We start from the raw sequence: 25057 nt of genomic DNA, 5'->3' as shown, positions 1-25057 counted from the left end.
AAAAACCTTCAAGTCCAAAATAAGGTCATTTAATTACTCATTTTTGTATGAAGCTGCAACAAAATGAAAAGTTATAACCATAAATGAAAAATTCTTGTATTCTCCTTGGTATCTTTGGCATATACTGTACTTGCTCCTTTTGCCCATGTGGTTACTTCTACTTAGTATAATTTCTCTCTTCCTGTACATATGTTGGAATTCTAGCCATCCTGCAAAGTCTTGTTCAAATTTTACTTCCTGTTTGAGGCTCTTTCTGATTACTCAACTGCACATTGTTCCACCTTAGAATGTGATTGTTCCTAAAGTTAGTTCATTCAAGAAAGATTAGCATGTAATTCTTCTCTGTTTCCTATACATCTAAATGTTAGACTTAGATCTCCTTAGGCTGTAAACATTTTGAAGGCAAGGACCATGTCTTTTACCATTCTTCTTCAAGCTATTTTTCTTGCATACCCCCTAAAATAATTTTGAAAACTTACATACCTCTTGATTCATTTTTAAGTTGACATGTGTAATTTTATCATACATATAAATAATTGAAAGAATATAATTTCTGGCATATTATAAATATTGTCATTAAAAGCAAAAAAAGAAAAAACTTAATCTTTTAACTAAAGGGATCTGCATACCATTGTTAATTGATACTTACAGTCATTCATTTGAAAGAAATACGTGAAAGACGTCTTCCTTAACTGTGGGAAAATTTGCATCATTCTCTTTCCTCCTTGAAGTCATATTATTTCTTTTCCATATCTCTCACAGAATGTTATCCTTATATGAAGCATTTTTATGCTTAAAAGTGTTTTCTATCCCAAGTATATATATAAGTTGAAATTACTTTTCTAAATATTCTGTGACTAGAAGCTTTAAGTGGTAAAATAATCTTTCTACAATGACTTATTACAATTATTAGTAGTACACAATTTATCAAAGCCATCTAAATATAAAGTTTTATAAATGTGGATTAAACATAAAGAATACCATTTTATTGGAAATACATGTTTTTATGGGACCAATGGGACTCTTCATTTACCCACGTATGAATATTACTTATTGCTAGAAACAAGCAAGGTTCAACATAAGTTCAAGTCCTATTTTATATTTTTTATAGATGTAACTGTTGAGAAATTTGTTCACATCAAAACATAGATGGGAATGGAAAATGTTTTATTATAGCTATGTCAATTCTATGAACTTTTTCCAAATAGTATGCCAAGTTAAATAGTGATATATTACAAAAGTATTTTCTATTTCATCACCTGTTAACTTGATTAGGTCTTTCCTCAATGTTGTTGAAAACAAAGAATTGGAAATATCCTCTTAGAAAAAGATTTGTTAAATAGTCATTAAGAGTAATTTACTACCTCAATTTCTGGGAATGATGCTAAAAAAAACTTTACTAAAATTTTAGTTATACCTGTTACACTTTAACCCAGTATACTCAGAATATGTAGGAAAAAGTAAAGCATTGCAATATATCTGTCTATACAATAAATGTTTTGGGAAATTTTTTTTATCTTCTGTACTTTAAATATGTTTTCTTCTAATCTTCAGAACTGCAGACTTAGTTCATTCAATCTCTGAAAAATATTTACCATATAACTTAATTGGCAAAGCCAACCATTATTGTCAAAACAAACAGCCAAAACAGATTTAAACTTTCTTTCAGAAAAAGTCTAAGTTTATTCAAATATTTAAGTAAACATCACTTTGGTAGTTTTCACACTCTTGAATACTTAAGATAAGTGATAAGGCATGGAGCTATGTTTTTGTTTGCCTTGATAAAATAAGGTGCCACTACCTCCCATGCTTTCTTTGCTTTTTTTCATGGGACCTGAAATGCTGCATTCTTTAATAATAGTTGGAGGATTAAAAAAGGAAAGGTCATTAAATAAAACTTGTTAACTGTCCTGTGCTCCATACTGTAGTATAACTGAATACTGATGAACATCCTCAAATACCTTGTTGCTAATGACGTGCTTTGCCATCAAAAGAACAGTGTAAGACAGGACAAACCTTGAAACTTTACTTTGGGTTATTACTGCCTTGATTAAAGGAGACTTTCCGTATAGCAGTATTTTAAACTGGTGTTTAGTGCCTTAGAGTTCTTATCTAGAAAGATATACCATAGTAAGATGGGTGAGGGACTTTTTTTGTTTGTTTGTTTGTTTTTTGTAAAGTGGGAGAAAACTGATTGTGAAAGAGAAGGAGAAAAGAATTAGACTGGTGCATCCAGATAGTTGCATTATCAGGCAGATCACTTTTTGGAATACAGATCTGGAAATTGATTCCTTTCTAACTATCTGCATTTTGAGTCCTTGGGAAGTCTTTGCGTCCTCCAGTGGTGCTCTAAGTAGCTTTCTAGATTGTACCCAATCATTTACTGAGATATAGATGGTACTAATATGTCTGCTTACATAGTAATTAACAGGAAGGAAAATAATATTAAGACTACAAAAACATTAAATCTAGCAAAAATTTATAAGCAGAAATATTGTATTTTAATTGGTATACTTTTTCCTTTTATATTTGAATTAAATTTATAAACGAATTAAAATTTCTTTTTCTTATCAAATCATCAATACATTACTGATTAGTTTCTCTTAGACTACATGAAATTCATACTGCAATAATCAAGCTTTTAAAATTATTATAATTATAGACGCTATGTCTGTTTTCTAAAATTTCGTTTGAATAATCATGTTTTCAAACTATTTTCTCTACTATATTATATCTCTTGCACCACCTCAGCTCCCTACTCCTATATTATATCTTATTTTAAAAGGTGCTTCAAGGGAAACGGACTTTGGCCCAGTGGTTAGGGCGTCCGTCTACCATATGGGAGGTCCGCGGTTCAAACCCCGGGCCTCCTTGACCCGTGTGGAGCTGGCCATGCGCAGTGCTGATGCGCGCAAGGAGTGCCCTGCCACACAGGGGTGTCCCCGGCGTGAGAGCCCCACGCGCAAGGAGTGCGCCCGTGAGGAAAGCCGCCCAGCGTGAAAAGAAAGAGCAGCCTGCCCAGGAATGGTGCCGCCCACACTTCCTGTGCCGCTGACAACAGAAGCGGACAAAGAAACAAGACGCAGCAAACAGACACCAAGAACAGACAACCAGGGGAGGGGGGGAAATTAAATAAAATAAATAAATCTTTAAAAAAAAAAAAAAAAGGTGCTTCAAATAATAAGGCTATAAAATCGAGTTGTTGATAAGAGAAAGAATGAGAATTGAAGTTGTATTTTTTTAATCTTTGAATTTGTCAACTATTATAAAGGGATATTAAAATGATTAATATTCATAGCTAGCTATTGGCAGGTAATGTATATTTAGTAGACAAAATAGATCTTTAGAAGTGATTAACTTAAAATTGTATACTAATGGAAGAACATTACTATTTTTTGCCAAAGTAAAATCTTAGCTATATTTTATCAACAGAAAGTGCTTCCAAGGCAGGACTGAAACAAGAGCAGGGCCAAAACACTCAGTTGCCCAGTGGAACTGCATTGTCCCAGGAAACACTACCAGTTAAGATTAATGCTTGGAAATCAACAGAGGTAAGTCATTGTACTAGTTTTCTATTGCTGTTGTAACAAATGAGCACAAGCTTAGTGACTTAAAACAACACAAATTTATTATTTTAAGTTCCAGAGGTTAGAAATGTGACACAGGTTTCACTGGGCTAAAATTAAGATATCTGCAGAAAACTGATTTTCTGGCCTTTTCCAGCTTTTAGAAGTCACCCCCATTACTTGGCTTATGCCCCCTTCATCTATCTACAAACGTAGCGCAATGTTGAATCTCCCTGACATTCTCCTGTATTCAAATCACATTGGCAAATTCCCTTTTGGCACATAGGGTAATGTATTCACTGGTTCCAGGAACTGGGATGTAGCCATCTTGGAGGGAGAGGGTGTTACTCTGCCTACCAGTCATGAAATCATTCTTTCGGAAGACTCTTTCTCTCTGAATAATACACAAAAGATAGTTGAGAAACCAACGTATTTTTTTTTTTACAGGTTTCAAGTAGATTTGTCCATTTATATCTTTTTCTTTTTAAACCACATTGAAAGTAACATTCTCACGGTAAAAATTTTAATCAATACGAAAATGTGTAATATGGAGAGTCCCTACCCAGTATCCCTCTTCTAATTCTTTACTTTGCTGGTCACTTCTTAATTGAGTGTTTTCTATGCATACATAAACATTCATAATTGTAAACAAAAGTAAAATTGGGGTATTTATTCTCATTTGGAAATTGTTCTTTTATACTTATAAATAATATATCATGAACATTTTTCCATGTCAGTACACTTAAGAGATTTTTATATGAGAAAGATCTCATTGTTGTAATAGCTATGTAAGTAACCTGGGTTATGGATTTACCACAAAACTATTCTATTGATGAACATCTAGGTTGTTTACAGTTTTTTACTATTACGATTAATACTGTAGTAGGCATCCTCATGCCTAATAGCTTGTTCAATTGTTTTGATTTCTTTTCCTTTGATTATTAGTAAGGGTAAACTTTTTCACATATTTGTTGACATTTAGGACTTTTGACTTACCTCTTCATATCTTTTGTCCATTTTCCTATTGGTTTTTTAAAAAAATTTTTTGTATTGATTTTGTGGAATTTTAAAAAATTACTGGAGGATATATGCATTGAGGTATCACAATATATGTTTGACTTTTAACTTTATTTTTGGTGTCTTTTGTTATGGTCAAATTATCAGTTTTCCTTTATAGTTTGTGTTTTTAAAAATAATTAAGAAATCATTTTTTTTTAAATCCTAGTAAAATAGAGATATTTTCTTAATTTTTCTTCTAAGCATTTATGATTTTATGATCTCTAGAATTTTAGTATATAGTATAAGATAGGGGTCTTATTTTATTTGTACCCCTATAGATAGGCAATATTTAATTTACTGAAATTTCATCTTGCCCACTCATTTTTCAAAACTTTTATTGTGAAATAATTTTAGACACAGAAAGTTGCAGAAATAATACAAAGAGTCCCACGTGTACCCTTCTCCCAGCTTTCCCCGGTGGTGACTTCTTATCTAGCTATAGGACAGTATCAAAACCAAGAAATTGACATTGGTACATCACTGTTAACTAGACTACAGACCTATTCAGTTTTCATTATGTTTAAATCTGTATGTGTGTGTGTGTATGTGTCCTGGGTAGGACACATACAAGTATAGATTCAAGTAACCAGCATCACAATCAAAATAGAAAACTGTTTCAGCCCCACAAAGAACACCTTCATGCTGCCTCTTTGTATTTGTACCCAACCTCACCACTAAACTGTTTTCCACCTCTAGTTTTGTCACTTAAAGAATGTTATATGAATCAGACAGTATGTAATATTTTGAGATTGACTTTTCTTCACTGAGCATAATACCCCTGAGGTCCGTTCAGGTCTCTGTGTATATCAATAGCTCATTCCTTTTTATTGCTGAGTAGCATTCCATAGGATGGATGTACCAGATTTGTTCAATCTTTCATCCACTGAAGGACATTTGGGTGTTTCCAATTTTTGGCTATTTATGAATAAAGTTGCTATGAACATTCGCATACAGGTTTTTGTGTGTGACATTTTCATAACTCTGGGATATATGCGAGAGGGCTGTGATGCAAAGTACCAGAGCTGTTCGGCTCTCTTCCCAAGCTCAGCTGTAAGCGCTCAGGCAGGTGGCTCATCTCTCCCCAGGTCCTCAGTTGTTTGAGCCTTGTCAAATGGCAGGATCAGACATGGCAAAGCACTCTCTTACTGTGTCTGTCTAAGTGTCCATTTATATTAGACCCAGCAAGGGGTTGGGAACTCCACCCGAGTCATGCCTTACTGATGTAGTCCAATGACATGCCCTAGAGCAATCTTATCAAGTAATCTCATTAGAGGTCCCTCAACTGAAATTAATAGTCAAGGGGTATCACACCCAAAGGAATAGTTTACAAACATAATCTTTATCTTTTTGGGATTCATAAAATAATCTCAAATTGCCACAATGTCTAAGGGTGTTATTATTATTTTTTAATTTATTGAAATATATCACTCATACATAAACATACATAAACAATAAGTTTATAATTATAATCTTACAAATCAAACATTTTTAACATCAAACAAACATATATAACATCTCACCCTACCACTAATAACTTGCATTTTTTTTAAACTTTTAAACTAATGATTAAAGAGCATTGTGAAAATATTACTACTAAACAAACTAATTTTCCCCTAACCAATCTGATTGTTATTGTCTTTATGTCATTTATATATGAACATACATAAACAATTAAGTGTATAGTAAAAGTTGTGAACTTACAAAGCAAACATGCATAACATCATACAGGGGTCCCATACATCAACCCTCCACCAACACCTTGCATTGTCATGAGACGTTTGTTACAAACTGTGAAAGAACACTGTCAAAATCTTACTACTAATCATGGTCCTTATCTTACATTTGGTGTGTTTTTCCCCCAACCCACCCTATTATTATTTTTTAAATTTATTTTTTATGACAAAGTTGTAAACTTATAAAACAATCATGCACATGTGCAGAATTCCCAAACAACATCCCTCCATCAACACACCTCAATGTGGTGTGTCATTTGCTACAGATAATAACATCTGATTGTTACCATGTCCATAGTGTACATTTGGCTCACATTTTCCATACTGCCTCAGTATCAACACAGTACATCTTTTGCATAGATGCAAGAATATTATATTATTGCTACTAACCACAGTCCATAGGTCACTCCAGCTGTATTTTTCCCATGCTTCTCCACATTTCCATCACCCTGCAGTAGTGATATACATTTGTTCTAGCTAACAAAGGACACTCTTGCATCTGTACCATCAACCACAGTTCTCACCCACCTCTTGGTTTATTGTGCTATCCAGTTCCTAGATTATTCTCAAGCATTCTATCAATTGGCATTTACATAACTAGACTAATATTTTCAGTCACATCCCTATTTATAAACTAGCTGTTATTCACTGTGTGTTACTATCCACTCTATACATTTCCACAATTTTACAGTAAAGCTAATTAAAACTTCTACATACATTAAACATCAGTAGTCCACTCAGTCCTTCTTTTATCTCCTTTAAGAATCCACCACCTACCACCAGGTCTTGAAGATATTTTCCAATAATTTCTTCTAGAGGTTTTATGGTTCTTGATTTTCTTTTTAGTTTTTTGATCCATTTTGAGTTAATTTTTGGAAAAGGTGTGAGATAGGGGTCCTCTTTCCTTCTTTCAGTTATGGATGTTCAATTTTTTCAGTACCATTTGTTGAATGGATTTTTCTGCCCAAGCTGTGTGAGTCTGACAGGCTAGTCGAAAATCACTTGACCATACCTGTGAGGGTCTGTTTCTGAACCATAAATTTGGTTCCATTGGTCTATTGTGCCTGTTTTTAGGCCAGTATCATGTTGTTTTAATACCACTGTAGGTAGGTATTATGATTTAAAGTCTGGAGATGAGGGTTCACTTTTCCTTTTTATGATGTTTCTGTCTGTTCAGGACTCCTTACCCTTCCAAATAAATTTAATTATCGTGATTTCAATTTTTTTGTTAATGCTGGTGTTATTTTTATCAGGGTTGCATTAAATCTGTATATCAATTTGAGTAGAATTGACATCTTAATGATATTTAGTCTTCCAATTCATGTGCATGGAATATTCCTCTAGTTATTTAGGGCTTTTTTAATTTAACACTGAGTTGCAGTTTTCTGAATACAAGTGCTTTACATTTTCATTGGTTAAGTTTATTCCTGACTATTTGAGTTTTATGTCATATTTTATTTTCACCACTCTTTTGATATTTTTAGTTACTTTTATTGATATAATCTTCATTTCTAGACTCTCTTCCAGGCCTCTCTCTCCTGTCTTTTCTTTTCAGGCTCTAGTATACCCTTTAGTATTTCCTGAAATTCTGGTCTCTTGCTTAGAAATTCTCTCAGCTTCTGTTTATCTGTGAATATTCTAATATCGCCCTCATTTTTGAAAGACAGTCTTGCTGGATATGATTCTTGGCTGGAAGTTTTTCTCTTGTAGTATCTTAAATTCTCTTGTAGTATCTTAAATATATCAGACCACTGTCTTCTTGCCTCCATGGTTTCTGGTGAGAAATCAGCACTTAATCTTATTGGATATCCCTTATATGTTTATGCATTGCTTTTCTCTTGCTCCTCTCAGAATTCTCTTTTTGTCTTTTGACATTCTGATGAGTATGTGTCTTGGAGTTGGTCTATTTGGATTTTTTTTGGATGGGAGTATGTTGTACTTCTTGGACAGGGATATCTATGTCCTTCAATAGTGTTGGGAAATTTTCTACCATTATTTCTTTAAATATTCCTTCTACCCCTTTTCCCTTCTCTTCTCCTTCTGGGACACCCATGACATGTATGTTTGCATGCCTTTTGCTGTCATTTAGTTCCCTGAGACCTTGTTCAATTTTTTCCATTCTTTCTTCATCTCTTCTTTTGTATGTTCACTTTCAGAGGCCATTTCTTCAAGCTCACCAATCCTTTATTCTTCCTCCTCAAATCTGCTATTGTTTGATTCCAGTGTTTTTTTAATTTCATTGATTGCACCTTTCATTCCCATAAGATCTGCTATTTTTCTATGTATGCTTTCAAATTCTTCTTTGTGCTCATCCAATGTCCTCTTAATATCCTTAATCTCTTTAACCATCTCATTGAATTTATTAAGGAGATTTGTTTGAACATCTGTAATTAGTTGTCTCAACTCTCTTATGTCATCTGGAGGCTTATTTTGCTCCTTTAACTGGGCCATAGCTTCCTGTTTCTTGGTGTGGATTGTAAATTTTTGTTGATGTCTTCGCGTCTGGCTTCCTAGAGTACTTATTCTGGGTGCAGTTTTTCTCTTTAGTTTAGAGCTTCCTATTGTTTCTCCCTTGCTTTTTGTGCAGTTGGAGCCAAGGATGTAGCTGGTTCTATAAGCTGTGGAGGCTCAAGCTGCCCTCATTGCACCAGGGACCAATGAAGCTTCTTCCAACTTTCTCCTTTGCCAGGGTAGGGACAGAATCACAGCTATGTGAAATAATCCACATGCAGGCCTAGACTGTAGTTGACCAGAGAGACTGATGAAGCTTCACATCCCTTTTTCCCCTGCCTGGGGCAGGGATGGGGCTGCAGGTGTGGGTAGCAATCTATGCAGTACAGGTCCTAAGATGACTGCAGTTGCCTTGTAGACTACTGATTTTCAATCTATGGCAGCCAAAGTTACCTGCAATTACCTATATAGGCTGGTGCAGGGCTCTTCAACCTCCTCCCCACCAGAGGCAGGGCTGAAGCCTAGGCAGGCTGCAGGCTGATCTGCATGAAAGAAACTGGTTCCTGCCGACACAGAGTTTCTGTCAGCCTGGCTTCCCCTCAGACTGGGGGCAGAGTCAGAATGGCAGCCACTGGCCTCTTTCTGACTTGGGCTGATTCACCCTTTCTCTCCTAGCCAGCCAAGTCTCCCAATCTGTAGCTGAAATCGGCAGCCAACCGTCTCCTCCTCTCCTGTTTCTGGGAAATGGAGCTTCCAATTCCAGTCACAGAGCAGCTCCTGGGGCGGCTTGTGCCGCCAGAGTAGGGCAATCATGGACCTCTGCGACTTGGCCAGTGATTTCCCGGAAAGGCTGGTGCAGGTCCCCTCAGCTTCCTCCCTGCTGGAGGTGGCACTGGGGCCGGGCTAGACCCGCAACATGATCTGGATGGGAAGAAGTTGGTCTCCACCAGCGCTGGGATTCTCAGTCCGCCCCGCTCCCCCTCTTGCCAGATGCGGAGTTAAGATGGCAGCTCCCAGCCTCTTTCTGACTTGGACAGGCTCAAACTTTAGGAGTTCTCAGGATCTCCCTACCCCCTGCAGCCACCATGGCCGCTTTCTCCACACCAATGCCACATTCTCTTCAATTACTAATCACAATAGTTCATGAATAGAATATCTGTAAGTCCACTCTAATCCATACTCTATTTCTCCATCCTGTGGACCTTAGAATGGTAGTGTCCACTCCACATCTGTATCAAGAGGGGGCTTAGATTCCACATGGATGCTGGATGGAAATCTCCTGCTTTCAGTTGTAGGCACTCTTGGCTCCCTGCTTGATGCCTGTTTGTTGTCTGCTTGTTATTTGTCTTCTTTAGGAGGCATCAGAAACCAAACCCAGGACTTTCCATGTGGGAAGCCACATCCACTCTCCATGTTCCATTTTGATGTAATTTTTATATATGGCGTAAGGTTTAAGTTGGGGTTCATTTTTTTTTTTTCGGCCTGTAGGTGTCCATTTGCTCCAATATCGTTTGTTAAAGTGACTGTCTTTTTTCCATTGAATTGCTTTTGCACTTTTGTCAAGGTCAACTGGGTGTATTTGTTTTGGGTTCTTTATTCTATTCCATTGACTTATTCCTGCACCAGTACCACACTGTCTTGATTACTATAGCTATATAGCAAGTGCTAATATCAGGTAGCATGATTCCTCCCACTTTACTCTTTTCTTTCAAAATTGTTTTAGCCAGTCTAGTTCTTTTGCCTTTCCATATAAATTTCAGAATAAGCTTGTCTATATCTACAAAAAAATCTTCCTGGGCTTTTAATAGGAATTTCATTATACCTATAGATCCCTTTGGAGAGAATTGACACCTTTACTATATTGATTCTTCCAGTTCATGAAGAATTGGAAGAATGTCTTTCCATTTATTTAGATCTTCTTTGATTTCTTTCATTAGCATTTTGTAAATTGCAGCATTTAGATCTTGTGTGTATTTTAATAGATTTACACCTAAGTATTTCATTTTTTTGGAGCAATTATAAATGGTACTATAATTTTAATTTTGGTCTATACAATCTTGTTGCAAGTATATAAAAATATGATTTTTCTGGTTTGAGTCTTTTGCGGGTCCCAGAAAAGTATGTTCTTAAGCTAAGCCTGCTTAAGAACAGGGTTCCTCTGAATGGAAGCTTATTGTGTATGGAGTCTTTTGGTTAGATTCAGTTAAGGGACCTCTTGATTAGATCACTTTTGATAAGATTGCTTCAGTTAAGGCCTCTGATTATATTGTAAGATCCAGGGTGGGTCCTATTTCTTTAACTGGAATTTTATATAAATGGAACACACAGAGAGAGGCTGCTGCCATTTTTGCCCTGTGAAAAAGGACTCCAGGATTGCCTACAGCTGCAGGAAGTCAGAGAAACCCCAGGAAGCGAGAGAGGCTAGAGGCTGGAATCAGCAGAGCAGTCCAAAGCTGAAGAAACCAGACCCAGTAAGAGATCAGCCTGATTGCCCACAACTGAGCCTGGGGAGAAAGCAGAGATCAGCTGCCATCTTGCCTTGCCACGTTGGCAGGAGTCCAAGATCTACAGAAGCCAACCTTTGGTGAGGCAGAATCTCTGCTGATGTCTTGATTTGGATATTCTGACAGCTTCAGAACTGTTAGCTTTTACCCTAATAAATTCCCTTTGTAAAAGCCAACCCATTTCTGAAATTTTGCTCCCAGCAGCTTTAACAAATGAAAACAATGATTGATAGCATTAATCTTGTATTCTATAAACTTGCTGAACTCACTTATTAGTTTTGCCAGCTTTTTGTAGATTCCTTGGGATTTTCTACATAGACAATCATGTCATCTACAAATAGGGACAATTTTATTTCCTCTCTTCCAATCTATTTCCTTTACTTATCTCATTGTGATATCTGGGATTTCTAGTATTGTGTTGAATAAGTTATGTGAGCAGTTGTCCTTGTCTTGTTACCAGTCTTAGGAGGAAAGCATTCAGTCTTTCACAATTAATGATGTTCCCTATAGGTTTTTTTTATAATTTTTTTAAAGATTTATTTTATTTATTTCTCTTCCTTCCCCCCTTGTCTGCTCTCTTGTGTCCATTTGCTGTGTGTTCTTCTGTGTCCGCCTGCGTTCTCAGTGGCACCGGGAATCTGTGTCTCTTTTTGTTGTGTTATCTTGCTGTGTGAGCTCTCTGTATGTGTGGCACCACTCCTGGGTGGGCTGCCCGCTTTTTTCATACGGGGCGGCTCTCCTTGCAGGGTGCACTCCTTGCACGTGGGGCTCCCCTATGCAGGGAAACCTCTGGGTGGCACGGCACTCCTTGCGCATGACAGCACTGCACATGGCCCAGCTCACTGTACCAGCCAGAAGGCCCTGGGTTTGAACCCTGGACCTCCCATGTGGTAGACAGATGCTCTATCAGTTGAGCCACATCTGCTTCCCTATAGGTTTATTTTTTTTTTTTTAAGATTTTTATTTATTTTATTTATTTATTTCTCTCCCCACCCTCCTCCCCAGTTGTCTGCTCTCTGTGTCCATTTGCTGTATGTTCTTCTGTGACAGCTTCTATCCTTATCATTGGCACCGGGAATCTGTGTTTCTTTTTGTTGCGTCATCTTGTTGTGTCAGCTCTCCATGTGTGCAGTGCCATTCTTGGGCAGGCTGCACTTTGTTTCGCTCTGGGCAGCTTTCCTTACAGGGCGCACTCCTTGCATGTGGGGCTCCCCTACATGGGGGGCACCCCTACGTGGCAGGGCACTACTTGTGTGCATCAGCACTGTGCATGGGCCGGCTCCACAAGGGTCAAGGAAGCCCATATGGTAGGTGGCTTTTCACAGCCTCAAATCCATTGGGCCAAGTCCGCTTGCCTAGGTTTATTTTTAATAGATGCTTTTATCAATTTGAAGAGGTTGTTTTTTATTTCTCATTTGCTGAGAGATTTTTATCATGAATAGGTATTGAATTGTTTTAATGCCTTTTCTGTATCAATTGATACTCTCATGATTTTCCTTCCTTAGCCTGTTGATATTGTCAGTTTTTTAAAAATTTGTCATTTTAATAGGTATGTACCAGTAGCTCATTTTGGTTTTAAAGTGAATTTCCCTAATGACTTAAAGGTGTTCACCAGCTTTTCAGTTCCTTATTTCCCATCCCTACATCTTTTTTTATGAGGTGTCCAAATCTTTTGCCCATTTTAAAGATGGCATTTATTTTCTTATTTTTGAGTTCTGAGAGTTTTTCATCTGGATGTAAGTCCTTTGTCAGATATGCAATTTTCATATATTATCTTCCCATTCTATGGTTTGCCTTTTATTTCTCTTAATGTCTTTCACGGAGCAAAAGTTTAAGTTTTGATGAATTCCAATATATCGACTTTTTTCTTTTATGGATCATACTTTTGATGTTGTTACCTAAGAACTCTTTGCTTGACTCAAGGTTTTCTCCCACGTTTTCTTCTAAAAGTTTTATAGTTTTATGCTTTACATTTATTATGTCTATGATCTATTTTGAATTAATTTTTAAATACGGTGTGCAATATAGATTGATGTTCTTTTGTTTAAAATTATTTTTTGCTTATCTTTGTCCAATTGTTCCATCACCGTTTATTGAAAAGACTTAAATTTTACTCTCATATATTTAAGTATGATTTTTTTTTCTTTCTTGCTCTTCTTTGTCATCCTAGGGACCTTTTTTTTTTTTTTTGCTTGAGTCTTCCATCTCTATTTCTGAGAAATTTATGTCTGGTTTTATTAAAATATTTTCCTTTTATTTTCATTTTCATTTTTTTTTCTTTCTTGCTGGGACTCTTATTATCCAGGTATTAGTAATTCTGTTTTTATCTTCATATCTCTTAATTTTTCCTTCATATTTTTCATTCCTTTTTTTTCTTCTGTGAGAATTTCTCAATCCAATCTTTCAATTTAATAATTTTCCTCTTTATTAGATGGTTATGGCAACTATATTCATTCTCTTATTTACCTCACTTAATGTGTTCTTTTTTTCAACAATTCTATTTCATAGTTAATGTTCTCCTTTGGTCATTTTATGGTGTCTTATTGCTATTTCATATTGCTTGTAGTTTTCCTTATTTATTGTAGTATGTTTATTAAGCTTATTTTTAATTCTTGGCCGATTTTTTCCTAATACCTCTCTTTCTCATGAAATCTGTTTTTTTCTTTCCAAATATTCATGCTCTTCAAATGACTGCCCTGTCTGTCATCTTTCTCCCACTCCCAGAAAACCAGAGTTTATCATTCCTCACTCTAGGCATCTACGCCTCAAGTTAGATCTTAGGATCCCAAGAAGAAATAGCTTTGAGAGGAGGCACTCATTAATTTGTAAACCACCTGCATGGTGAGGAAGGGTGAAGAAGCATCTCCCCAAACCTATCTAGTTCTCCCCCACTGAGTTTTCTCATCTCCTTACCCACTTAGGGCCTCTGCAGTGCACCCTTGAGTCCAACTGTTTAAGTCACAGCATGAGGGTAGGCATGAATTGTTCCAGGGCAAGGCAATGAGTGGAGGATAATTCCGACAACTTCATTCTTACTCTATCCTCCCTTCGGACAGGTCATCTCCTGCCCCAGACTAAAGCCAACCCACAGTCTCTCCTACACACACTCAAATATACCAGAGCAGCCCTTTTCTCTCCCCAGGAATATCTCACTGCTTTCTTCTCATTTTGATATTGTCTCTGTATAGTCTCTCCAGGGTTGATCCCAAGGGAGAGACCAGATCCAGAACCTGCCCTCTTCTTCAGTGTTCCTTGAGCTTCTCAGTCATGTACCTACTTACTCCTGTTTGCACTCTCACATTAGAACGCACATCTTTAATTCTGGCATGCAGTTCTTCATAGAGTACTTTTCCCTCTTTCCTTGAAAATATTTTCTACTGAATTCCTAATTTATATGGCCATTAACCCTCTCACTCACCATGTCTTTCAACTGCTTAAAAATTTTTTTTGGCTCTTTATATCTCCCTGTAATTTTTCTGACTAATTAATCAAAACCATCTTTCAGTTCATTCTTTTCCCTTCATCTGTGCCCACTCTAGAAGTTTTCCTGATCATTGAGGGTTTTTTTTTTAAATTTCAGTAACTATGTTTTCATTGCTTTTCGTTGTTCTTTTAAATTAATGCTCTCATTTCTTTTATCTCTTTGTGAACTCTAAACATATTTATTTTTAAATGTTTTTTAGATTGCTTTATTATATTCATTTGTCAGGAGAGAGTTCAGTTTTCTTTCTGTGCTTTGGAATATTGGTTTTTAGGCTCATTTTGAGTGCCTCAATTTTTTTTTTTAATCTTTTCCTCTCTATGTTCTCACTCATCCCTTCCTTACATGTTTTCATTTGCCTCCAGCCTCCCTATCCACATTCAGGAGTTATACTTGGCATTGTGGGGCTCTTCTCTTTTGCTGGTATCATAGATATTACAGATCCAGTACCCAAACCAATAGATACTATGATTCAGTTGCTGGAGAAATTTTGTCCGTGTTCTCTCACTTCCCTCAGTATATTGCTTTTAGAAGCCACAGCCTCAGTCTGTGATCAATCATAATTTATTTCATTTTCCTTTAAGAGAAGTAGTTCCCAGTGCCAACACATAATGCCAAATAGTCCATTTTCAATACCCCTATCTTGGGTGGACACTTTTAATCTGCATTTACTCCTTCAGGAGTTAATTCCTGCTTTGCTGTACCTATTTGTGGACCCAGAGCCCCAAAGCTCCACAGTGTCAGTCCTTCTTACCATTATGTGTTCATGTTCATGTTCATGTTCATATTCATGAAGATGTTTATCTTGTTTCTAAACATGGCTGTGTCTTTTTTTTTTTTTTTAATCTTTCACTGCTATGTGTTTAGAAGAGGGAGGGATCCCAAAGCATGAATTTATAGAGCCATCATAACTGGAAATCTTTTCCACTTACAAATGTATGAAATTGTCTTATTTGTTCATTTGATTTTAGGTTTAATGTGTATTTCTTCACCAGAAGGAAAACTCCTTGAAAATAGAGACCTTTATTGAATTTCTTCAGTTGCCAAATATTTGTTGAATGAAGAAATGAATTAATGAGTAGTAGGCCCTCAACAAATATTAACTTCCTTCTCTCCCTTTCCTGTGAAAGGTTCTTGGTTGGACTTCTGTTTAGAATGCTTTGTTTAGTGTTCCCTGACACAGTTCCTAGGAGGGAGGCTGGAATTATTTCTTGACCTTCTGTTCCTATTTGCTGATGATGACTTTTAAGAGGCAAAGTAGGCTGGAGTAATCCTTTGTGTTTTGGAGGCTAACAAAGAAATAAAATGCCACCTAATTTTTTTGTGTCTGTTTTTAAATTATTTATTACTCATTTTTCTTCAGAGGAACCCGCTTAAATTGATTTATATCATTCCATGTCTTATATCAGTGAACAAAATATGGTGCCCTACTCTGCAAAGAAATTTAAAAGCTGGATTTTCCTTTTACAGAGCATTACTATATATAATATTTCATCATCCTATTGACAAGAATCTCCTCTTATTAACACCAGGAGCATTTGATTTAGTCTAATATGCCCTCTTTAGTAATCTACTTCTGTAGCAGAGACAAAACCTAGCAAGTGGAATAGTAAATCTAATTATTTTTCCTAAATGCCCTACATAAGAGGTACTGCATCTACATTAAGATTCTCATGTTCTTAATTCAGAAAGAAAGAAATGATATCATTGACTGCTTTAGCAGAATGAGGGGTGCTTTTAAAAATTTTTTTTTTTAAGTTTAAAAAGAAACATCTTTAACTGTGCTTTTCCTACAAATAGAAGAAAAATGATCTAAATGCAGGAACTAAAATTCTTAACAGAATGGAGCTTTCAAAATGAGAATGATGCTTGCCCAAGTGGTACTTTTAAAACTAAGAAAAGCCTTTAAATTTATGGCAGTTAGAGATCTGTTTTCTTTCTGCATACGTCATTATTGTTATTATTAAATTTTCCAATTAATAAGGTTATTTGTGGCTTTTCACAACCTCAAATGACCTTCTTTTTTTCCGTTTGAGGAGATTCAACAGTGAGGTTGTGATTTTTTGGTCGCTGGTGTTTCCATAGCAACAGATAGGGAGGCTATGAATGGGTTCACCTAAAATTAAAGCTGACTCAAACCTTTAGTCTAGTTGTAAGTTACTAAATTGCTAGTGATAGAAGATATTTATTTCCTACTACCTTTGTTTATTATTTTGCTAAATGAAGAATATAAAATGGTTTTCCTTGGGTGTTATTAGCATACCATTTATTTTATTTGCAAAAATTCAAACTCATCAAAGCTGTTAGAGAAATGGAAATTATAATTTTTGTAATTATGTTAATTCACCATTCCATTACTTCTTTTCTACATCACTGTGCAGAGAAGTACATTTTTGCTTTTACATTTGTATTTTTATTACTTTTTTTAAAATTAGAGAATACTTATTGAAAAAAAGTTCAAACAATATGAAAGGGTAAAGGGTGAAAAGCAAAGTTTCTCCTCATTCTCTCTACAGTTTTCAGTCCCTTTGTTCAGAGACAGTTATTGATAACAGGTTTTTATGAATTTTTCTGGAAATTTCCCATGTCCCTAAGAGGGACTGTTCAATGTACTGCTCAGCAACATGTTTTTTCACTAAGCAATAGATCTTGGGTATCTTTCTATATGATAAACATAATAATTTAATATTCCAAGATACTCTTTTTGTACTAAACATTATCTTGTGAACATATTTCTAAATCAGTACATATAGTTGTACTGTATTCTTGATGTATAAATTAATCTATTTAACCATTTCCTCTTAATAGTAATTTAGAGATTTTAAAATGTCTTTTCCTATTGAAAGCAGTGTTGTAATCACAACCATTATCCATTTATATATATATATTTTAAGATTTATTCTATTTATCTCTCCCCACCCCCTCATTGTTTCACACTTGCCGTGTCTGTTCGTCCTTGTTTCTTTAGGAGGCACCAGGAGCCAAACCTGGGACCTCCGATATGGGAGGGAGGTGCCTAATTGCTTAAGCCATCTCTACTCCCTGCTTTGTTGAGTCTCATTATGTTTTTCTTCCCTGTGTCTCTTGTTGTATCATCTTATTGCATTAGCTCACCTCACCTGCCTGTCCTGCCAGCTCACCGTCTTCTTTAGAGGCACTGAGAACCAAACCAGGGATCTGGTAGGAGCCCAATTGCTTGAGCCACATCTGCTTCCCATCCATATATTTTTATGATAATGTCCTAGAATTGGAATTGCTGAAAGGCAATACTTATTTTTAGTTTTGAAAGATACTTCAAAATTGTCCTCCCAGAATTTGTACCAATTTATGTCTATCAACAAAGTATGAACAGAATGACTCTTTCCCTTCATCTTTGCAAATACTATTATCAATCTATAAAATTTTTGCCAGTCTGAGAGGTAGAAAAATTTTGTTTTGCTTTATTTTACTTATACCTAACACTGAACAATTTTTAATGTGTTTATTGGACTTTGTTTTTACTCTTAATTCTATTCAAGTCCTTTGTTCATTTTTTCCTTATCAAAAGACTACTCATCTTTTCCTTATCAATTTCTAAGAGCTGTTTGTCTTTTAAAGAATTAGCCCTTCATCTGCTTCTTTATTCATTTCCAAGTTGTCACTTAATTTTTTCCTTATTTATGGCTTTTTTTTCTTTATAGAGGCATTTATTTAATGAAATTTGCATGTCTTTCCCTTATAGCATCTAGATTTTAGTCATTCTTAGAAAGAACTTCACTCATCTAGGACTTTATAAAAAGTCAACCTGGTTTTTATGTTTTTTTAAAACATATTTAAATCTTTCATCTATCAGGAATTTGTTTTGGTGTATGGAAAGATATGTCTACTTTTTTGTTCTATTTTGCAAATGATAACCAGTTGTCTCGTTGTCATTTATTTAATAATCCATCTTTTTCCCATTGCTTTGAATTTGAGTTCTATCTGTTTATACTGAAAAAACTATTATAACTAAAATAAAACAAAATACAAGAAGTTGTCTATAAGGGTATAAAGTGAAGAGAAGAGATAGAATCTAGAGTGCTATGTTCTTTAGATTTGTCACTGGAACATAATTATAAAACAAAATTAAACTAAAGAAAGTAATTCTTTAAAATAAAACATAAAACGAAGCAAATCTATCTTGTATCTAATTGGTGTTTTTATTCTGAGAGGTTGGTATTTTTGCTCTGAAACTATTGCATATGTAATGTGGAATGAATCAAATGAGTAATCATGTGATTCTCTGTTTATATCATCTCTGGTGCCCTTGGGAACTGGGATTATCAGAGTGGGAGAAAGGAGATATGGATGTAAAATAGAAGTGGTAGGTCATATCATACCAGTATGAACTCATGATGAATTCTACCTTAAGATATTTTTTTCCTAACTGACCACTGAAAAGGCCTAGAGACAATGACCATTCCAGTAGCAATGAGCACCCCTAGTGTCCAGATTCTGCTCTCCAAATACCATTTCCCTCTAAAAGGAAGCAAGGTTCCTTAGAGAAATGACCGATTATGTGTCTGAGGTAGGAAACTTGAAAGATGACCCAGAACACCTTGTTATACTACATACCTAGGAAGCTATCAAAGAGTACTATGCTCTGTTTTTGTAAAAAACAGGCAATTTGAATATTTCATTGGCCAAAGATGGGACATTTTGAGCATCAATAAGGATAGTAACCATAGTGGATCAAACTTAAAAACATTGAATAAGGCTGTCTTCACTTTGCATGGTCATGCAGGACTGTAAAAATTACCATGCGAGCTGAAACTGCCTAGTGATCATAATAATCAATGGGAAAAATCATTCTGTAGCCTTTAACATTTTTTGTCAAAGCATTAAAATTCTCTTATTGTACATTACAACTAATATAGAAATTCTCATTTAGTACATTACTTATTTATAATAGTAATGTGCAAATTCCCTTATTTACTTGTACATTGTAAATTATTTAGTACATTGTACATACTTAGTACATTGTAATTTAAAGTATTAGAAACATTGAGAATTAAAATGTTTTATTTATTTGTTAAAAAAAATGTATAAGTAGTTTGAACAGTACTTGCTTGCTTCTTGTATAACTTGTGATACTGAGTAAGCATCTTTTCTTTGCCTTGTCAAATGATCATACTCCTTTCTAAGTTTGATCAGCTTCCTTTGCACTCTCCACGTTATGAAATATCTCTGAGAATTCTTTTAATGTGAATTTTTTTTTTTTGCTGGTGTCACTTCTTCTGGGGTATCTTCATCCTTTACATCACAATCACTTTTTAATTTATGTTGATAACACTGACTTTGCTAAAATCCTTGGGCTGCATGTTTAGAGTTGAGCAGCAACAGTATTAGCATCCCTACAGTCAGCTATTTTTTCTATAACCCCATTTATATTCTATTAGAATTTCATTTCTAACGTGGTCACTTTCTGTTTCTTTGCTGCACTTTCACCTTTGTTGGCCACTCTCTCTTAATTATCCATTTTTGTAAAAACGTCACAGGAATTTATCACTAGGAGACAATGAGGCAACACAAAACTACACTTTTCGCTGTCTGTGGGTGAACTGAATCACAGATGCTCAGTGACTGATCACAAACAGACTTCAAAAGAAGTGACATGATTAGTCACTGATCATGACACATATCTGTTATTTATGTAACAATTTGTGGATTGAAGAGCTAGTGTTGAAGTTTGTATTTTATACATGGTTACTATACTGTGATAACAGAAATTTGAGCTTTGTTGTTCAAAAACAGGTATTATTTAACTAAGCCATGGTTCAAATTCATGCATATTGAATTTGTGCAAAGGACTTAAAAAAGACTTATTGAAAAAAAGAATATTGATTATCATTGGAGGATGTTGAGGAGACAAGTGGCTGTTTTATGAACTGGAAAAAGGGGGAAAGAATCAAGCATTTATCCTACTTTTCTGTTATGAACTGAACCATTGTGTAAACATCCGGTTGAAGTATTCCAGTTAACAAATGAGAAAGGAATGGCAGAATTAAAATATTACCATTTTTCTCAATTTGTAATGAATTGATATTGAGAGAAAAGTAAACATTATGTGCCTCTTAATGGAAGAATATAATACTATCTGTGAGATAGTCTTGCCAAAAATTTAATTCTGAATTTCATTAAGTCCCTAGTTGCAACTACTGATTTACAGAAAATACTTGGGAAACATTAAGGAAAGAGGAGCATGTTAAACTACACACAGCTAATGCAATCAGTAAAATTCATACTGTCTATAACTGTACGGAACAATACTTCAGTTTTTTTTCAACAAGTAAATTTTAAGAAAAAAGAAAGTTATGGAGAAAGGAACCTTTAGATTAAAAGTGGTTTAAAAGACACAATACCATTAAGAAAGTAAATATCAATGCCACAGACTAGAGAAAATACTTGAAAATATCTTTTTGATAAAGGATTAATATCCAGATATGTACAGAATTTCTCTAATCAAAAATGAAAAATCAAACAACCCAATAAAAATGGGTAAAGACACTTCACAGGAAATATGTCTGAAGGCAAATAAGCAGATAAAAACTGCCCACATTATTAGTCATTGGGAAATGCAAATTAAAAGCATAATGATATTACTACACATCCAACTGAATGGCTGACATTTAAAAAGGCTGATAATATCAAGTGTTGGTAAGCATGTGAATAAAGGGAGCTCATGCATTTCTGGTGGGGGTTTAAAATGGCACAATTGGGACTTCCAGTTCTGCTGAGATGTAGTAGCCCCATTCTTCTCAAAGCCCTCCATCTTAAAGTAAAAAAAAAACAAAACCTGAACATAACACAACACACAAGCATAGGAACACTCTAAAACATGAAAAGAGAGAACAGACTGCCTAGGAATCTTGGGACATAGACAGGGAGCTGTAGAAGCCTCCAGGGCCACCAAAAGGCACAGGTAAAAAACAAAAACAAAAAAATCTCCTGCCTGTTTCCCTAGCCAAAGAACCAGGAAAAGGCATAATAAAAGAAAACTTTTCAATATATTAGGCTTCATTTTCAGGGAAGTTTTGGACTACAGAGAGGTTCAACAATGGCAGGGGAGGAACATGGGTGTGGGGTGTTATTGATAGGGGGCACATGGTTGGGAGGGAGTTCTCCAGGGCATATATATAGGGTACATAAAAATGTTTGGATATTTTCACAGTGGTTACAGTTAAAAATGACAACTGAGGGAGTGCTGAGTTCCTAGCCCAGGGAGCTCTATCACATCCCCTAATGGAACAGCAACAATACCCCAAGTGCAATGGCTAGGACCAATAAAGAAGGATGGTCCAACAATGAGCCCTTGATCCTAATGACTATGCTTGTGAGCCTGTGCGCCTGAAATAAGAACTAGGCCTAGAGCTGCAGGGTGCCTAAGAGTTACTTCCTGAGAGCCTCCATGTTGCTCAAATGTGGCCAGTCTTAAAGCCAAACTCAGCATGTAAATGCATTGCCTTCCCCCCAGCGTGGGACATGACTCCTGGGAATGAGCCTCCCTGGTGCCAAGGGATTACTACCAAGTAACAGCTGATGATGTAACTAGAAAACGACCTTGAATAAAAGAGTCATTTCAGACCAGCAGAATATCTCAGCCTAAATGTAATATCAGGAGTTAAAAAATGCTTTTTGACCTTGAATAAAAGGGGGAAATGGAAAGGAAAAATGAGTTTATATGGCTATGAGTCTCGAAAAAAGAGCCAGGAGGACATCAGAGGGGTTGCCTTATACACACCTCAGCAGAGTCCCAGAGACAGTTAAAGTAGATGCAACTCCAGGTATTAGTACTTCTGAGGGCTTCAGAGATCCACAGGTTCTATGGTCCTGGCAGATGGAGTTCAGTGTGAAGTCATTTGGCCCTGCTTTGGAGATTGTGTTCCTGAGTGTGATGGAGTTGGACTCAGATGTGATCTTTGTTTTCAAGCCTCTCCTGTTATGTTTACCAGACCTGCGGTTGGTGCTGAGGTTTAGTGTATACTCAGGGAACCTGAATCTCTGGACTGTCTATGTGATAGCCAGGCCCTGAGCCTCAACAGACTTGTAACTCCTACCCTCTGGTTTATTGGACTTACCCCAGCCAGTTAACAGAGAGGTGAAGAAGGTCAACCACCCCACCAGGGAGCCAAGAGTGCCTACAACTACAAGCAGGAGAATTGAATCCATCATCCAAGTGGAATCTAAGCACCCTCTTGATATAGAGGTGGAGTGGACATAACCATCCCAGGGTCCACAGAATGGAGGAATAGAGTACGGATTAGAGTGGACTTACTGATATTCTATTCTGGAACTATTGTGATTACTAATGGAAATAAATATAGCATTGATGTGGAGAAAGTGGCCAACAGCAGCTGCTGAGGGTAGGGAGTGGGAAGAAGAGATGTGATGTGGGGGCATTTCCAGGACTTGGAGTTGTCCTGGGTGGTACTGCAGGGACAGTTACTGGACATCTTATGTCCTCCCATGACCCACTGGGTGGATTGGGGGAGAGTGTAAACTATAATGTGGACCATTGAACATATGGTGCAGCAGTGCTCAGAGATGTATTCATCAAGTGCAATGAATGTCCCATGATGATGGAGGAGGTTGTTATTATGGGAGGAGTGGAGTGAGGGGGTGGGGGTATATGGGGACTTCATATTTTTTGAATGTAACATAAAAATAAATAAAGACAAAAAATAAAACCTAAGGGGCTATCATTAAGAGACAATCATTTGTTCATAAAAAAAAAACACAGATTAAACACTGTGTATCAAATATTGTTCTAGGCACTGGTTACATAGCATGAAACAGATTCTCATAAAGCTTACATTCTAGTGGAAGAAAATAAATGATAAATAAAAAAAGAAAGAAATGCATAATATGTCAGGTGATTTTAAAAGTATGGAGATGATACTTTTCTATCATGTTCAATGGACTGTAATGAATTTTCATGATACTTCCACTTCTAAATAAGGCCTTTTGATGTGGCTATATTAATGGAAAATATTACTCTGTTTCTAAATGAATTTCCATATAGTGTCAAGATTCTGTATGACATGCTTCAGAAATGTTTATAACTGACCCGAGTAAAATATTGGGAATACATATAAAAAAAAAGAAAACTTTTTTGGAAATACCCACTGTATTAGTCAGCCAAAGGGGTACTGATGCAAAATACCAGAAATCAGTTGGTTTTTATAAAGGGTATTTATTTAGGGTAGAAGCTTACAGTTACCAGGCCATCAAGTATAAGTTACTTCCTTCACCAAAGTCTTTTGCCACATGTTGAAGCAAGATGGCTGCCGACATCTGCGAGGGTTCAGGCTTCCTGGGTTCCTCTCTTCCCAGGTCTTGCTCAGCGTTCCTCTCTTCCCAGGGCTTGCTTCTCTTTCCTCACAACCAAGCTCCTCTGTGTTCTTATTTCCTGGGGCTCCAGCTGAAGACTCCAACCTCCCTTCTCTGCGGTGCAGTTGATCTGTGAGTTCCCACTCACCAAGGAGGCAGGGACTGAATGTCCTATTGATGTGGCCCAATCACACTGGCCCAATTGATGTGGCCTTAATCATTGTTTAATCAAGTAAAAGTAAAACCTCTGAATCCAAAACACTCTAATATGCCCAGAGGAAAAAAACAGTTTATAAACATAATCCAATCTTCTTTTTGGAATTCATCCATAATATCAAACTGCTACACCCACCCTACTCTAAACACTAATAGAAAAATGGCAACCCTCTAACCCCCCTACCTCCACAGCTATAGCAGGACCAAGCAGGGAGTTAATCTTCTGTTTCCCAGCTAGCAGTAGCAGGCATCACTCCAATTCTCCTTCAGGGTGGTATAAGCAGGGCCAAGTGGAGAGCTAAACTTCTATCTTCTGCCTGGTGGTTTTAGGCAGCAGTGAGCTGATTCCCCTGCCAGGGTAGTATTATCAGGGTCCAGTGGCAAGCCTCCATCCCTGTTTGGCAACAATGAGGTAGAATGAGGTGGTGTGGGTTGGGGTAATCAGCATTCTACTTATCCAAGTGTCTATCCCTACCTAGCATAATAAGGCAGTATGAGGTGGTGGGAAGCAGGGCTAGTTGACATTCCCCTTCAACTTCCCAAGTATGAGTGAGGCCCTGCAAGAGGCTGAGCCTCCATCTATAACCTGCAGCAGTAAAGTGTGTCAGCTTGTCTCTTCTCTGCTCCCTGGTGGCAGTAGGACCCAGCAGGTCTTACACCTTAACCTTGAGGCACTGAGATGGGGCAAATCAGTGTCCC

At 36.4% G+C, this 25057-nt stretch overlaps 1 protein-coding gene across 1 annotated transcript in view; it reads left to right on the top strand.

The window, feature by feature from the left end:
* Positions 1-25057, top strand: part of ENTHD1 (ENTH domain containing 1) — a 147505-nt gene that overhangs the window by 50185 nt on the left and 72263 nt on the right. The window contains exon 4 of the mRNA XM_004447832.3: positions 3433-3551. Coding sequence (XP_004447889.1) covers positions 3433-3551 — 119 coding nt within the window. The remainder of the gene's footprint in view (positions 1-3432; positions 3552-25057) is intronic.

This window comes from Dasypus novemcinctus, chromosome 12 (genome assembly GCF_030445035.2).
Source record: "Dasypus novemcinctus isolate mDasNov1 chromosome 12, mDasNov1.1.hap2, whole genome shotgun sequence".
Taxonomy (NCBI): domain Eukaryota; kingdom Metazoa; phylum Chordata; class Mammalia; order Cingulata; family Dasypodidae; genus Dasypus; species Dasypus novemcinctus.
This window is presented reverse-complemented; position numbering and strand designations above follow the sequence as displayed.